Source organism: Felis catus, chromosome C1 (genome assembly GCF_018350175.1).
Source record: "Felis catus isolate Fca126 chromosome C1, F.catus_Fca126_mat1.0, whole genome shotgun sequence".
Classification (NCBI taxonomy): Eukaryota; Metazoa; Chordata; class Mammalia; order Carnivora; family Felidae; genus Felis; species Felis catus.
Window position 1 is genome coordinate 149,742,660 of NC_058375.1, and position 17,878 is coordinate 149,760,537.

At 40.8% G+C, this 17,878-nt stretch overlaps 1 protein-coding gene across 12 annotated transcripts in view; it reads right to left on the reverse strand.

Moving 5' to 3' along the window:
* Nucleotides 1-5,289: 5,289 nt before the first annotated feature.
* Nucleotides 5,290-17,878, reverse strand: part of RBMS1 (RNA binding motif single stranded interacting protein 1) — a 220,265-nt gene continuing 207,676 nt past the window's right edge. For 8 of the 12 annotated variants that reach the window (XM_045033860.1, XM_023259385.2, XM_023259384.2 and 5 more), the window contains 6 exons: nucleotides 15,723-15,770; nucleotides 14,788-14,838; nucleotides 11,755-11,865; nucleotides 10,555-10,635; nucleotides 8,714-8,798; nucleotides 5,290-7,956 (listed from right to left, as the gene is read on the reverse strand). In XM_045033860.1, the coding sequence (XP_044889795.1) occupies nucleotides 8,721-8,798; nucleotides 10,555-10,635; nucleotides 11,755-11,865; nucleotides 14,788-14,838; nucleotides 15,723-15,770 (369 nt within the window). In that variant the 3' untranslated portion in view covers nucleotides 5,290-7,956; nucleotides 8,714-8,720. The remainder of the gene's footprint in view (nucleotides 7,957-8,713; nucleotides 8,799-10,554; nucleotides 10,636-11,754; nucleotides 11,866-14,787; nucleotides 14,839-15,722; nucleotides 15,771-17,878) is intronic. The other 4 variants (XM_045033862.1, XM_023259389.2, XM_045033863.1 and 1 more) reach the window with 1 other exon arrangement.

A 17,878-nucleotide genomic window follows, 5' to 3' on the forward strand; every position in this document is an offset into this window, starting at 1 on the left:
AAGGTGCAGGACCACGTGGAAACTTCAACCAACCTGAGGACAATCTGCAGACTAACCGGCACATAATCTTCAATTGTGTCAAAGTTGTGGAAGTCAAATAAAGACTGAGATGCTATTTCAGACTGAAGGAGACTAAAAACACAGCAAGTAAATGCAACGTATGATTTTGAACCAGACCTTTTTATTATGAAGAACAATGGTGCTCTCACTGGCATTCCTGTCCTTATTTTGGTGGTTGTATTGTTGTCACCTAGGAGAATGTCCTCGTTTGTAGAGGATAACGGAGCACTGGGCTGGTAATTTGCTCTCAGACAAACCAGGCTAAAAAAACTCCTTTGTAGTGTACTTGCCACTTTTGTTTCAAAATTAAAAAATAAAATGGCACAACCATGCTGGCGGAAAAAGAAAGATATGTTATAGGGTGAACACAAAATTCCCATTAGTTGAGGAAGAAAACATGAAAATTTTTGTGTTTATCAGGGGTCGTGCAGGGCTGGCTGTGCCTCAACATCCTTGGAGTCCCCTATGCTCTCTCCTCAGCTCTCAGGGGTCGTTTGACAGAAAAAGCGAGATGTATTATTGTTGACAGTCATTGGAGAGCTGAAGTATTAGGTAATGGCAAGTGTCATGATTCTCCTTCCCAAGTCACAGGCCTTGCCAGAGGACTTGAGCCCAGCGACTTGAGCTGTAGCTGCTGCTTCACGGGAAGTGGAAGAGAACGGACCATGTGTTGGCTATCACTGGAAGTGCTCAGTTAGTGGTAGGACAACTTGTGGCTTACATCTCTTTTTCCATCTGAGGGGCTGAACTTGGACGTGAAAGGAGCATCTGGAATGTTTGTGCTGTTGCAAGACATTTTGTCCTTCAGGATCAGGGCAGAAGGAGGGATGAAGTATGTAAGAACATTTGAGAAGAGACTTAACTGAGAACATTTATTACAAGTTTACAGTCTTCCAGAGTCACTTTCATGGAGTGGGGCTTTGAAGTGCTGTCCTTGGCTTCCATTAAGGGGCCCTACCTGAAACAGCCTTGGGAAAGGGTCCTAGTATTGGCAGATACTTCCCAGTATCTCCTGCAGAGGTCTCTATACAAAGGTAATAAATACTATCTTGTCCCAGAGGATTTGGTAGGCTTTGCTACCTTTGACAAGAGTAGATGTACTTTCTCCCTTTTCACCTTGGCTGCTAGGAAACTCACAATTATTGAGGTTCAACTATAGGGATAGTGGAGGCCTTTTGGCTTGCAGAGTTACATTCTGTGCTCTCCTTCTCTCTTCACTGTTAATCTCCCAAGCCCTGATTTTTAAATGTGTTTTATTGTATTTCCTATAAGCTGCTTTAAACTATTATAAATTAAAGGTTTGTAAACCAAATAAAGGGACAGAAGGATCACTGGAAGAGAAAAGTTGAAGGAAACAGAAAATTTCCTCTGTAAGACAGAACTAAACATTAGGAAGAAAATTACACAGTAAGAATGCAAGAAGTTCCTTTGGTATTTCTTAAGAAAAGAAGAGGTAAGAGGGCCAGGAACAATATTCACGGTCTCCAGCATGTGTCAAAGCGCAGCGTTTGACAAGCGGGTACAATGGGATGCCTGCCTAGACTTCTGAGAAGAAAGTAATAAATATAAGAGTTCTCAAGATATTGTGGTGGGGTAGGGAGGCGGGTCAGAAAACCACGCAGGTGTTTGCAAATCCACAATCTGGCCTGTGCAGAACATCTGACAGAGGGTGAACAAAGTCAAAGTGATGCTATTTAAAAAGTATCCTACACCCTGCTTGATTAAAACAAATCAAACCAACACTTTCTTTTCCTACATTCCAATATTTTCAGAGCAGGAGTGACAAAGAACATCAACTCTTTGGACATCTGCTCCAAGTCTCCTTCTGGCACTAGCAGACCTACTGAAGACTTCATTTGTCTGCCTGACAATTTCATCTCTCAGAAGGCACAGGGGCCGATGACGGAAATGGCTGCTTTGGCGTGAATTCCGATCAGTAAAAACGGAAACGGTTGGTAATGTGGAAATGACAAGAGTATCAGGAGAGAGTGTTTATGTCGTCTTGGCCCCTCCCAGAACTCCCAAAGCTCTTGATTTAGGTCATGCTTTTGTTACTTCTCCTTGCTAGATTGTCATTCATATGCTTGTGTCTCCTTGCAAGACTGTCCCTGGAGGACCAGGACCACATCATGTCATCTTTGTGTTTTCTGATGTCTGCTGCAGTATCTTTTTTTTTTTTTTTTTTAATATATGAAATTTATTGTCACATTGGTTTCCATGCAACACCACCCTCCAAAAACTCCCTTGTGCTGTCCCTTTATAATCACATCTTCCTCTCCCTCTTTAATTCCTGGCAATCACTCTCATGTCTGTCAATACACTTTTGTCTTTTCAAGAGTGGAAATGACTGACTTAACTCTGCAGCATCTCAGTTGGCAGGACTAATAGTGATAGGTAGAAATTACAAAGATGCAATTTGACTTCGTTATAAGCTAGTTTGGGATCTGTTCCAAAAACATACATGATGCCAGGTAAGGTGGGAAGTGCCCTGTCACTGGAGGTATTCAAGCAGAGAAATTGGATTTAGGGATACTAGATGGTGGAAGATATCTGCAGCCTCATTTATGATCCGAATCTTGTGTAAAAGAGCATTGGAATAACCTAGATCAAATCTCAGCCTCTCAGAATCACATTTAAAATGAAATGAATAATAGCATTAAAGTTTTTATTTAATCCAAAGCCACCTGTTTTCAATTCTGAGCAGCCCAGAGACCTGCCAGTGCTTTCTCGTGCCTCCAAGTCATGAGGTCTGGCAAGGCTTTTGGCTTTCTCCTCTGCCCCCAGCTTCCTTGAGCCTTAAAGTCACATTTGTTACTCCCCGGGTCTGAGCTACAATGCTCTTGGTGAGGAGAGGGCTCTGCCAGCAGCAGGCAACAGTGGTTATCTTTGTGTCTGTTCTTAAAATTACTCTCCGATTCAGAGCCCGGTTACTCCCAGCAGCCTGTGCCTGGAGCTTCAGAATACCCTACCCACCCCCCTTAGTTGCCCTCTAAGGCGCTACACTGTGTCTGTGCATGCAGGTCTCCCAAAGGAGAGCTCACAGCTGAAGGTGAAGAACAACATAACCCTCCCTCTAGTGGCTCAAACTAAAACACTCTGGCCCTACAAAGGTCCAGAGCGAGACGCTCTGGAGCCACCTTGCAGGGCTGAAATTCCACTGCTTCTCAGAGTTTATCCTGAACAAAGGGATAAGCACAGAGCAGCGCCTCTCAGCTGTGCCAAGAGCTGCCTGCTGGGACCCGTGGGCACCCATCTCCCAGACCCACTCCCCGCTGCCATCTGGCACGGGCCCCGGGTGGGAGCCATGTTCCGTGATGGAGGGGTGGTTGTCTCATCACGTTGCTATCTGAGGGAAGAAACTGCCCGACTTTTCTTAACCCCTGAGCTCCGAGTTTCCTCCCTCCTCACCTATGTGACATCTTCTGAAGCTTTGTGTGTAGGGAAGGGACCTTTACTCAAGGTAGCTAGAGCTTTTCCTTTTTGGCTACTCGAGTGGAATGAAGGCATGAGTCAGATCTGAACTTTGAGTCCCACTCAGGCTGGGAAACACTGCATCTCTACTAGTGAATTTTTAATCAGTGTTTGTGAAATGCAAGAGGTGGAATTCAGGCTCCTGTGAATTTACCTAGTGTCACTGGCCAACTTCACCCCAGCCAGTTATAGAGAGGGATATACATGCATCCCAGGGAGCAACTGTCAGCTTGTCCGCCCTCCCTTCCAACCCAAAAGTTCCATCTCAGAGATGGGCCCAGCCCACCTCAGACAAAGGTGAAATCCTGGCTCCCGAGGATGAGCAGAGCAGCCACGACCTTTTAGCTGGGCACCACAGTTCCCCTATATATGAGGGATGGCTCTTTTGAAAGCACCATCACTCCGGTGACAGAAAGGGTGCTCCTGAAAAAGTGTTTACCAGTTTCCTTAAAAAAAAAAAAAATTGTTTTTAATGCTTATTTATTTTTGAGAGAGAGAGTGAGAGCGTGCACGAGTGGGGGAGGGGCAGAGAGAGAGAGGGAGACACAGAATCTGAAGCAGAGCTCTGAGCCATCAGCACAGAGCCCAACACAGGGCTCAAACCCACAAACTGTGAGATCATGACCTGAGCTTTAAAAGTTGGATGCTTAACCCACTGAGCTACCCAGGCACCCTCAGTTTCCTTTTAAAGGCAGCCACTGGATGTCTCAGGACTCCAGTGACATAAAGCCTTCCTAAAAGAACAAACAAAAATAAAGTTAACAAAACCTAAGGTGCTTAGCAGCCCAAATAGCAGATCTTTCCTACCTTTGGTCACTGGTCACATGAGGAAGCACTGGGACAGTGTGAGGCTGGGAAAGAAAGGAGACCATGCAGCTTACAGTCCTAGCAGCCTGTGTTCATCCTGGCGAGGCCACACTTCCTCCTGCCCTGACATCCTTCTCGCTCAAGCACTCATTATCATCAAAGGGCCATATTTCCTTTTCTGAAAGAGCCATTCAGTACCAGGGTTTTCTCGGCTCTGGCAAGTTATGTGGTCTAAACTCCACTTACGTACTTCACACCCCACATGGCCCCACGGCAGGGAGGTGTACAGAGATGGGGGGTGTGGGTTCTTATTGCCTACTTCTCTCATCACCGAGCCATTGGGTAGCAGAAAAAGAATACTGTAGGACTACACAGAACATTTAATCTGCCTTGGGTAAAGGACTCAATTTCCTGTCCCGAGTATTTCCCATAAAGCACCTTACTTAGTGTGGCAGAGAAGAGTTCTCTCTCCCCCATGAATGCTGAACAAGAGCTTCTTAGCCAACTGAGGTCACTGAAGGAGGCCCGTGGTCATCAAGGCACGGATAAGATCACCCTGAAATCCTTACCCATGTGCTTGCTTAACACGACAGGGCAGTTTTTATTCTGTTCTGGGCAATGACAAATAGCACCACAGTCAAAGGGTAGCGGTAGGAAAGAGGGAGACGGGTCTGGCTTTCTGGCCTTTTAGAAGAGACCAAAGGTGGACTTTGGCTGAGAAGGACTGTGGTCAGCTGATGGCTCATGTCTCCAGTTCCTATCAAAAAAGAAGGAGGTGGCAAGGTTTTCCCACTTCTTTCCAAGGACATGTATTTTGAGTACATACCGAATCTGAAGTAATTTTCAACTCACTTTCAGACCAACTTACTGAGCTGAAGAAAGAGATCAGAATGAAACGCATGAAATTCTAATCTACAATGAACCAATTAAAAAAAAAATTGACAGGAAAAATAAAATTTCAGATGTTTTTTATTCAAAGGTTTTCAAAAGAAATAAAACAGAAAAAGCTAACAATCTGATCAAATGTACAGTTCAAAAATGTCTTTTGGCGTTTAACAACAAGTCCTAGGAAAGAAAACTACAGAGTTATCTTGAACCGGACAAATAAGTTACCACTGGCAAGTTTGTGGCACTAGTAAAACAAAAATAAAAAATTAACTCTCTTGATCATATAGATATCTCTATGAAAATCTTTTTTTTTCAATCTGTACAAAAGGTCTTTCTTCATAAATTAATTTTTTTTATAATTTAATGGCTGTCTACTATGTGATGTTTAACTGATTTTTTTTTTATTTTTATTTTTTTATGTACAGAGGTTATGTTTCCCAAATCTTACCCAGACGAGTATGGCACTTAGTTCAGACGTATCTAGCAGCAGATTTCCCCTCCCCTCTAACCGAGCTATCAAATTTCTGTCTTAACTAATGCAAAAATATCAAGTAGTGAGAGACCCAGGTTTATAAATGTATTAGGTACAAGGAGGGCGCTGCGTTCAGTCTGGACTTTCACAAAGCAGTAATATTCCAGGGAGCATAGAACCAATTAATACCACAACTTTAAAAAAGGAAACAAAAACAAAAACAAAACACATTTCTCTTAGGACTATGTAATTTTCACTAGCATCTACACTTCTCAGAGCAGCAAGGACTTTTGAAACTATGAAATGTCACTGACATCTATAATCAAATACAAGCATAAAATTTAAGAACTAAAAAATACTCGAAAGAAATAACTGCTCAGCCCTAGCTCCTGAGCTAGGAGGATTTGGTCTGTGGAAACAGGGAGGGCCAGCAACCTGTCCCAGCACAAAAGAAAATAGACTCTGAGGTAGATAACTGATCACACACCGTTGACCAGACAAGTACACAGTTTTGGAAGACAACTTAATTTACCGTTGCTTTTCAAACGTATGCAATCGTCTCACTAAAAGAGCTTTAAGAACAGTGAATCACCTTAGATGTACTAAAGTAGAAATAACCGTGTATTTATGAATCAGGAATTTCATAGTTTCAAAATTGTTTTCTCTTTACACTGAATACTTGTAGTGATGATGTAAAGTGTGGCACTGCTTGGATCCAAATCTTCCTTCATGCTTTTTTTTTTTTGTTTGGGTGTGTCCATACATCAGTTAAAATTATAAAACCTAAATGCAAAGGTACAAAAAAGGCACATTCTCCTAACCGCAAACTGGTCCGGCAAAAATAAAGAGCACAGAAGATATGACGCTGAGACAAGGTGGAGCAACTGGTTACTGGCTCTTCGGTCTTTGGTGAAGTTACCTTTAAAAGTGCCAAGTAATTTTTATTTCTCAAATTTATGTAATAGAGAGAGCGAGTAGCCAATCGTTTTGCTTCTATTCATATCTCAGCTTAGGTTTGAAGATAAAATCCTTACTTTTAGCTTTTGCCATTTAGTTGCAATAGCAACGTTTTTCGCTTTGCCAGATCTCAGGCAGAATTCTCATTCTAAAGCACTATCATTAGTATAAAGGAAGGACAAAACATTCGGTGACTCCCCGCCCCCGCCCCCCACCCCCAGCCCCAACGCTACCTACACTAAATCTAGAACATCGAGTTAGGTTTTTTTTTTTTCCTGAAAAAAGGCAAAAAAGACTTTACATTGCATCATACAGCAGATATCCTAAATCAGTCAAACTATCAGAGGAAACTGTTGGCATACAGCCTTACAAACAATTTACCCTATTAAAAGTTCCCCAGTCAGAAAATGTGTTTCACACAAAACATTTTTTCCCTTCTTGCATTTCACTACCTTACACATCATGTGAAAAATCATTAAAAACACCTACTACATATTTAAAAAAGCCAAAATTTCAGCAACTTTTATTGACTACCTTTTAAAAGCCCTATGCTGCTGTTTTACAAGGCATAATAGACCAGCTCATTTGGTCAAAGCGTTCTACATCATTAGTTTGAACTAACTTTTACTGAAACAGCTACAGCATCAAAGGAGTTAAGGCAAATTGGAATTCATAGAAAAGGAGAAGACACTTCACACTACGTTGAAAGTAAAACGGAAAAGCTAAGAAGAGAGACGCGGAGGGCAACACTGAGTACAGGGACACTCACACGGCAAGCACAGAACGCCATGGGGGAGGTCGGACTACTTAAACGTCAGAGCCCATTTCATACAGCTGAAGAAAACGCAAATTCAACACAAAAATGGACAAAACCACAAAAATCTGGTCATGCACTTGGATAAGTCTTCATGGTCTTTGTGCATACCCAGAAAATTGAAGTTTTCTTTTTCTTTTCTTTTTTTTCTTACTTTTTTTTCTTTTTTCCTTTTTTTTTTCTTTTTTGCATCATAACATTTGATAAAAATCTTTCGTTTTGTTTTTTTTTTTGTTTTTTTGTTTTTTTTTGTTTTTTTTTTACTAAAATAAACCTGTTCGGGGGAACAGCTACTAGATGAATTTAAGGGTTTTATGCACCTTATAGAACTTATAGCAAAAATAGTTTTAGTTGATTTCATTATAAATAACGTTTTCAAGAACCTGTGCAAAACTGTCAATAATTTCCTAAAGCACAATTGATCAGAAAAATCCATGATTGTTCAGCCTTCACACCCTTCTTCATGTAAGAACACCCTTCTGTACATCTGGAAGAGAAAAATAAAAGATAAATGCTTTTGTGCATTTGGTATAATACGGCACCTCCTTCCTGTTTTAACGGTGTAGGTGTTTGAGGAAGGCAAGGTGGTGGGCATCTCTGGTGGCAGACCAATAAATGCTGGAACCGAGGGTCGTTCCGATGCCTTGACTCCACCTGTCAAACCTGGGACCTGCACCAGTTCTGGTGCACTTGCACCAGAGCAAACAGAGACCCAAGTGTCTTAAGTTCCACACAGCTATTTTATTACGATCTACATGACCAAGTAAAAAGTTTTGAGACTTGTGGTCCAGGTGAGAGCTGGGAATGCAATCCTCCCATCTAAAGATACTAACATTAAATTCACGGTCAAGATATTGCTAATCTTAGAATGCTAGATGAGGCAAAATCTCGTTATTTCCTTCAGTTTGTGAGGAGTAAAGCAATATAAATTTGGGTACATGTACTATAGGTCAAATTTGGTACCTGGTGTTCTGACAGGTTACAGATTTTTAGGGTGGGGAGGGGTAAGGAGGGTGAGAGAGTAACTATACACTTGACTTCAATACAAGGCACTATTCTTTTTTGGACAGAACCTGGAAATTGCACAAAATCACTGATTTAACATTTCAGTAACACTGGATTCCTTGGCCATGATTAAGGCAGTGTGACCAAATCTGAGCTATGCTAAGTATCACTATGATAAAAGAATCATAGACTTTTTCCTTGACGTGAGCCCTACAGTTACAAAGATGTTGCCTCCATACCTCACAGTTACTTATTAGGTTGAAAGGTGTATGGTGAATGGTCATTAGACGTCTCGACAGCCACCTGCTGCTGACCAGTTGCTTCCTACGAGAAAGCAGAACAGGTGACACATGAGCAATGGCATCCAAGCTCTGCTACTCAGGTCTGAGCTCCACATCTTAAAAAGCAAGCACTCATTAAAAGTGATTTTCTTCATATTACGTAGGGTTTTCAAGGTTAATTATTTTCCTAAGGAGTTAACATGTCTGACAGACCCAAAGAACCTCCCACCCCAACGTTTATGAGTTGTCTTTTCATATCAAGCTACAACTTATCAAACAAATATCCCTTGAGGCCAGATGTGACTTGGAATTCAGTATTTTCAGATTTTAGAATCTGAAAAACGGTAGGCACATGCTGTATATCACAGAACATATCCACTGGGGTCTAGGGCTGCACCTCATAACCAAACACATGAACAGGTCTACACTGAAGGATATAAATATGCCCAGTAAGTGCGCTAGGATTCTTGCTTTCCATAAATTCGGGTTCAGTCTTGCCACAGGTCAGGTTTTTGCTGAAGTGGTTGCAAAGAGAATTTTTACTTTCAGATTTTATTGTGTTTCAGAATTGCAGATAAGGGACTGTGGGTTCTGTAACTGTGGCTGTCAATATGTACACAAATTTAAATCAATCAGAGGAGAACAAAACGAAGCAAGAATGCCCCAAATGATCCAAACACAGGCCTAGGGGTGTTTCTGCAACTGGAACTTGTGGGATCTGCCTAGTGGGTACGGCTGACTGGGTTGACGAATTTCCTTGGAATTTTAAGGGTACCGTGCAGAAAAATGCTATGTTTTGTTCAATCGTCATTCAAGTGTCAGTCTTCTTCCATGATCATTATCATACCGGTATCTTCTATAATAAAAACTAAGAGTTATTTAGCTATACTAACAACCTCTATTAAAAAAAAGGTATGGTTTGTTCCTCATCCCTATTATGATTCTAAAACATCTGAAATACCTTACTTGCAATTGACTACTTCTTGTAGTTATTATTATTGACAATCTTTGGTACTAGGATTACAATCTTTAGCTTTATCTTTTTTTTTTTTTAACGTTTTAAATTTATTTTTGAGAATCAGAGAGAGGCAGTGCACAAGCAGGGGAGGGGCAGACAGAGAAGGAGACACAGAATACAAAGCAGGCTCCAGACTCTGAGCTGTCAGCACAGAGCCCGATGCGGGGCTCGAACTCACGAAGTGTAAGATCATGACCCGAGCCAAAGTCAGATGCTTAACCGACTGAGCCACCCAGGCACCCCTTCAGCTTTATCTTAATTTGCCTGTACGTATCACTTTACAGGACACAAGATAGATTCCTGAAGGGTATGAAATGTGCTACAAACTTGGGAAAATATTTCTGGGAGTTTTGGGGTGTGTGTGGCCTGGATGTTGCTACACTCATCGGTATGCATAGAATTATCTTTCACAGTTGAAAATAATCCTAGCTATACACGCCCTCTAAACTCAATTCTTTATGCAAATATTTGACTTCTGATGGATCTTTGAGTCCTATGTAATTTACCCATTTCTTTTTTTTTTTTTAATTGTTTTGAATGTTTATTTTTGAGATAGACAGAGAGTGAGTGGGCAGAGAGAGAGGGAGACACAGAACCTGAAGCAGACTCCAGGCTGAGCTGTCAGCACAGAGCCCGACGCGGGGCTTGAACCCACGAACCACGAGATCGTGACCTGAGCTGAAGTTGGACGCTCAACCGATTGAACCCCCCAGGCGCCCCTAATTTACCCGCTTCTAAAGCTACTCATTGCCAGAATGGCCACTGGAGGGTCTGTACCAACCTCAACGGGAACCGCCGTTGTCTGCACATGTGTATACTGTGGCAAATAAGCTCCTTGCATAGCTGACGTCGCAGGCATGTACTGAAAAGGAGAATACGGTCAGGATGGGAAATGAGAAGCCATGCAAAATTCTGAGTGCTTGGGAAATTTTGAGATGGGATGTCAAGTATTTGAAACTCTCAAAGAAGAAATTTAAACAAGCCACCGCAAAGTTTAATTAGTAAGTATGTCGTATGGAAGGCAAAGTGAATGTTTTCTACTTTCTGAATTTGTCAAACTAAAATTCCCACCTGTCTTTGGATTTCCTAACAAAGAAATACATACATGAAGATCACTAGGGCTTCTCATTCTCAATAATTCAATATCACTAATGTGCAATTTTAGAAGATCTCATCTCAAACGACCTCATTACTTTCCAGCAGCCCCTGAACTAGTATCTATAGAGTTATTTCCATAGGTGGAGACCTAAGGAGTAAATGATGTGTTGAGTTTTTATCAGGTCACCGCAGAACAGGAAATGGACCCTTGGTTTCCTGATGCCGACAATCATCCTTTTCCAAAGGCCGCAAAGCTTTCTTGTTGATCTCAATGTGTACGAACCTGGCTGAGCCTTCACAAGAAGCTGCTGCTGGTTTTGAATGTAAGCAAGGAAAACATACCTCCCTTTTGTTCTTTTCTGCCACCATCGATATGGTCTGAATTAAAAGCCTTTGTCCATCTTACCGTCTAAATGCTATGTTGATATATATCAACCCCGAAAGTTCATCTGGTACCAGCTCAACCTCAGTACCCAACTAAGTCCCCTGGACTTCGGAGAAGTAAGTCAATACTAAGACTCTAATACAGGGCCTCCAAATTTCATAAAAGAAGAAGTGAGGAACAATCTCCTGCCTTTATCACCAAGTACCACCTTCATCTTTTGCTTCATGAGACCAGGTCTGCAGTATGAATGAATGACACCAGTGATTAGGGCTATATGTGGTCAAGTGTGGTTGCCAGATTCTGGTAAAGGAGAGCTACCCAAAGGACAGACATTTAGTTCATCAATTAATCATGTGGAAGGCAATGTTGGGGGGCGGTGAGAAGGGCTCGGACATAACCTTTGATGTCACAGAGCCTGTAATTGATAGATAAGACACAGGCTGCATTAATTTACCCCCCTCCCTTTGCTGAGACATAGGATATTAATTTGCCACCTACTGTTCCGGTGCTGCCTAGTGACAGATGACTCATCTGCTGGGCCAGAGGGCTGATCATAGATGCAGGCTGTAGTGACATGGTGTGCTCCATTGAGGGAGTTAACACGGCCCCCTGGGGAGTCGGGAGACAAGAACAGTGTAAGATAAACTCAAGGAGGGAATGAAGATTCTGTCATTCCTTTTGCAAAGGAAATGCCCTAGTCTGTTGAGATGTGAAGCAAAAATAACCTCTCACACTTGCAAACGGTTTCCTTAACAATTGCCTAAAAATCTTCTAGCTAATGCTTCCTAAAACTTTCTTAAGAGCATTCATTTCACTGAAATCACTGCATTGAACATCTTCCCCTTTCCTTTTGCTCAGCTGTAAAGCAGGCCAGTCCAGCAGGAGGAGCTGTAGTAGGAAATGCAAACTATTTTTGGCTGGATAAGGCTACAAAAATGCTTCCTTAATTTTTTAAAAACTAAACGACAGCTGATGTTCTATGCAGCCACAAAACAGCACACATATCATACGGTGTCTTTGTGTGAAAATGTTCTGGACAGTCACTTGACTCAACATCAGGCTGTTAGGATCAAGATCACATTCTTCATTCACTCTGTTTCTCAGAACTTTCAGCTACAATTTGGCACCAAGGGAGGGAAGCAGATCCAGATATGATTAATACTCCAATTTCAGGTTCTTTGCTTTCATTTGAAAAAATTCTGGGCATTAAACATAAAATTAAATACTATTAAATGGGGTGGGGTGGTGGAGAACAAAAAAAAGTATCGCCCATAACCCAGCCTCTCCCTAATACACAATAAACAATTTCATATCCTAGGTTTTTGCTTTGAATGTAACATTCTATTATATTTACCTAACTTAGTGCATAGCCATCATTATCAACATTTATAATTTTTTTTTTTTAATGTTTATTTATTTTTGAGACAGAGAGACACAGAGCATGAGCAGAGGAGAGTAGAGAGAGAGAGAGGGAGACACAGAATCCGAAGCAGGCTCTAGGCTCTGAGCTGTCAGCACAGAGCCTGACACAGGGCCTGAACTCACAAGCTGTGAGATCATGACCTGAGCCGAAGTCGGACATCCAACCGACTGAGCCACCCAGGTGCCCCTATCATCATTTTTAATGATTGCATAATGATACACTGATTGTCTAAACCGAAATGCAGTTAAATCCATTTCTGCATTTTCTCTAATTTATCCTATGTGATATTCTTATGGATTACATCATTCCTCTCACTTCTGCAATCACCCAATTACCTGAGAATGCAGTTATTCTGACACATCCTACCAATATTAATGTCACGTTTTTGGTATCATTGCAACTGATCTACCCCTTTAATAAATACGCTGTTATTTATTGATAATTAGAGCACAAATAAGGCAGAGACTGGTATGTGGGCACTTTAATTCTGGTTGCAGTCTAAACTGGGTAGGGAAAGGCAGATAGGAACCTTCGGCACACACTACCACTGTCTCCTCTAGATGTTAAACTAAGATATGTGTAGGCTTTGTCTCCAAAAGTTGCCCAAAAAAGATATAGATGTGTGTCAGAAACTGTTTGTTGTTAATGCATGTCATAGAAAATTTCTTTTTAAATTTTTGGTGTGCATCACCAAAAAGTATGTGGGAACATGGAAATGATTCAGAAGCCCAGAATATGCTGAAGGAATTTCCTGCCCCCTTTTCTCATTCATTGGTAGGAGCTACTGTCCAGGACTGTGCACACAGAGACAAATATGTGTGCGTGTTTATATAGACACACACACATGTCATCGGAGAGCTCATCTCCTGTGTTATCAGCAAAACTTGTTTTCTCTACTTCTTCAAAGTCATCTCAGCAACTTCCGATTTAGAACATGTCCTTGGATTACTGTTTCATACACATGGTCTCATATTGCATGCTATCCTTCAGGAGCTGTCCTGAGAGAAATTCCTACCTCCTCTTATGGCCAACAATGGTTTGCTTTTCCTAAACAACGGATCTGTTATTATCTTACAAGTACCATGAATTGTTCTGCTTATCAGAATTCCCATTTTGCCTTAGTGACTAAAAGCAGAGGGCCAAATTTGTGGCCTTCTTATGACAAGCATATAGGACACTGTGTTGGGTGCTGTTAGCTTTTTTTGGTGATTCTGTTCTCCACTTTTATTTTTCAACTGTTATTTACTTATTTTTTTAATTTTTATTTATTTTGGGGGACGAGGAAGACAGAGAGAGAGAGAGAGAGAGAGAGAGAGAGAGAGAGAGAGAGAGAGAGAGAGAGACACGATCCCAATTGGGCTCCATGAAACATCTGTCAGGGCAGAGCCCAATGCGGTGCTCGATCTCACAAACTGTGAGATCATGACCTGAGGTGAAATCAGCAGTTGGACACTTAACCCAGTGAGCTACCCAGGTGCCCCCATTTTTCAACTTTTAAAAGGCATGTTTTAATTCAACAAACTGGATTTTATGTATTTTTGAAAAACACATAAATACACTTAGTGTAACTCAATTAAAAAATGTAATATGCACATAAATATAACAAATGCTCATGCCACTAAAGAAATCACATTTACCAAAGAAAGTGTTACTGTTTCAGTATTTATAATTTCTACACAGGCTAAAGTAACACTGATAAAAATCTCTAGCTTAATTTGTAACGCTTTATACCTACATTAAACAGAATGCAATTTAAAAAAAACGTGAACTGTTTCATCCCAACTACTGTTAAAAACAGTAATTTTAAAACTTCAAAATTTTAAAATTCAATTGGGTGGTCCTCTATAGAACTGGTATAAAGAAGAAAATGGTACCCTGCTTCAAATATGATACATTTTAAGTTCTTACCATTGCAAATTTAATTTGATGTCAAGTACCAATTTGTTTTAAGACAAGGGCGAGTGGATGCTTTATACTGAACTTGTACATTCGCATATGCCATGCTTAACATATCCCAAATCCCATACCATCTTCGGCAAAAGGTTTTAACCCAGAGAAGGGGTTTCTAAATGTTGCAAACCACAAGGCCATGAAGGTGAAACACTTACAGGGTGCTGTAGGATATATGGTTGAGGTTGCATCCAAGAAGGACTTTGCACCTGGAAAAGGGAGGATTTTGAAAGAAACATTGATTTTCATTGGAATGCTAGCGACTTCTCTAGAGATCTTTTAATCATGTTAAAATCTACAGGAGGAAAATAAGGAAGCAATACTATCAATGATTAAAAAGATCAAGGCAGTTAGAGTTCTTGGCAAACTGGTCACTCTGAATAGGATGAAATGATTATTTAAAACCAAGTTCCACGTGCCCATTCAAGAAGTATTAACTGAGTACCAGGCATCAAAGAGAAAAAGGCAAAGAAGATATGGGCCCCACCCTTAAGCAATTTATTGTCTAAGCAAGGAGATAAACAAGTAAACAACTCAAATTGTGAAAGTGTTAAGACCTAGGCACTTTCGGAATGCAGATGAATGAGAATTAATTCCAGCACATCTCATTACAAACTAATCCTTAAAGTATGTGCTTATTTAAAAAGAATAACGAAATTCAATCCCTCTTTGATACCAGGACATTAGGTTTCAGGAATCTTGTCTGGTGGTCAACAATTTCTAGTTAGTGTGTAAAATAAAAATCTGAAAATCAGATTTAGGAAATTAAACTCCAGTAACTACATCTTGACATGTACAGTCAAAAGGGCACCTGCACAGTAGACCCTCTGGGTTGAGGAATAAGCCATGAGAGTCAGGTTCCATGGCAGGAAAGAAAGCCTGTGCAGTCTGCCACTCCAGAGAAAAAAATATCAGTCCATTTCTTGATGCCCAGAGCATTACAGAGGCTACACAACTGTTAAAAAATTAAGTTTCAGTCTCTAATTCTTAGCAACAAAACCCTCCTGTATCTTATCCCCTACTGTTAACTTCAAAGGTTCTATAGAGAGGATATGGGGGAAAGTCATGGGGGGAAGAATGTATTGTGATTTACCTTGATAGCAGAGCCCCGATACTTGTTTTCTCTGGTTTCCTTTGCCACCTAAGGCAGACCAAAGTTAAGTGCTTCTGCCTTGTTAACATTTCAGTTATCTGGACTGCAGTCTTTCCCCACTGGGGTACTACTGGTGGTTTCTTGCAGATGCCAATTTCTCAAATCCAATTGTATAAGCATATGGTGGTTTAGTGGAGAAAGGCCCACTCCAACATGAGTGCGAGGCCTTCACTGAATAAACTGTGGGGAGGAGAGCAGCTCCCTGTAGCCCCCAATTGGGGCAAGATGCTCTCATTTTTGTATGCTTTCAGTGGTCCTAATAATCTAACAGCTTACAGCATTATGGGGTTAGGGAGCTATAACACCTAATCCAATTTTCTTTCTGAAGCAGCAAACAAGCTCCTGTCAATTTCTATTCCTCAATTTTCCCTAACTATAAAATGGGAATAATAATCTATGTTCTTTGAATTCTTCACCATTGGTTCTCCCCTCCTTTGGGTCATGGCTCCCTCTGAAAACCTGATGAAAGAAATAGAACTCTGTCTCCCGCCCACCGCCCGCCCCCCAACCCCGCCAACTAACTGCATACACACAAGCAACATTTTGCAGACAATTTAAGGGAATCTCAGACTACTTGAAGCTCATCTGCTGACCCCACTGTGTCCCTGAATTTATGGGATTAAGAACCTCAGTTTTACAGGTTACAGCACTAAGTGGCAAATGGAATGAAATTCCAGATGCATCTTAGGGAAACACAGAATGCCCAGGAGAAGAAATCAGCCCTTTGAAATGAAATGCTGTTTCCACAGTCAGGTCTCCTAATTTCTTTTTTCTATTCTATGAAACAATTCTGTGGCCGTAATGCTCACTGCCTTACAGTAAAGAGGGAAAAAGGTGGTAGGGACATGCATTAGTAGCTGAAATAGTTATAGCAGCACAATTCAAATCAATATGCACAATCATTTACCTGAGAATAAGCTTACTTGTCCCTAGTTTTAATGATCTACATAAATGGCAGAGGTTTCCAAGTTCGGATTTTTAAAAAGAACTACCTTTCATTAGGGAATTGTTAATTAGGGAAAACACATTAGAGCAGATCTCACTGAGGCTTCTAGAGTAAGGGAAAATAGAAAAATTTTATGTCCAAAATAATGAAAGAGGCATGAAATCAGCAAATACCATGCCCAGCAGATTGGAGGACTAGCCCAAGTAACATTGAAAACCCAGACAGATAAAAGAAAAAATGAGTGAGAACTCAGGAAAAGGCAGAAAGAAGACCTAAAAGCTGAGGGAAGCTACGAATACTCCATTAAAACTTCAGTTTCAGAGCACTTAACCACTTCTCTTTATTATTCGAAGCTACTTTTATGTTTTCAGACAGAACCACCTTAATGATACTGCTTATGTTGACCAATCCATTATTTTAAAAAGTATAATGAATGTACTCTCATCAGCCCGCTAATCCTGTATATGTATTAACGATGATGATGATAATCACGGCTAACATGTAGTGACTGCTCATGATACACCAGGTACTGTGCTGAGCTCTTTACATTATTTAGTCCTCATACCAAGCCTATGAGAAAGAAACTATTATTATCCCCATTTTAAAGATGAGGAAACTGAGGCTTACAGAAATAAAATAACACAGTTATTAGATATTGTAGTTCCCTAACCCCAGAAATCAGGGCTACAACATCTAATTCAATTGTTTAAAAAAAAAAAACAAACAAACAAGAATACACAAAAGTTTAGTCACACAGGATCTCAACAGTCAACAAAAGAGAGAACTATATTCCCACGTGTCTGTATTGAACTGTTGGTATGTTTCTGTCTGGACCAAGGCGGTAACCCTGTTAGAGGTACTCTGCTATAGGAGGAGAAATGAACACCACCGGGTTCGTGGCGAATAGGAGGTAACCCTGCAATAAAACCGAATCACAGAACAAGGTACTTCATGAGATCTCGGTGCTAAGTTGGGAATTTAAGATAAAGCCTCCTCAAAATAACCTGTTTAAACAGGGAGTCACCTCCTTTTTTTTTTTTTTTTTTTTTTTTGCTGCAAATCTCATTGCATTGCTCATTTAATGTTACCTGATGGAGACACATCTTTACTCATTAGCATGTTCACTTGCTCTTTTCTTAGTTCCTGCTGA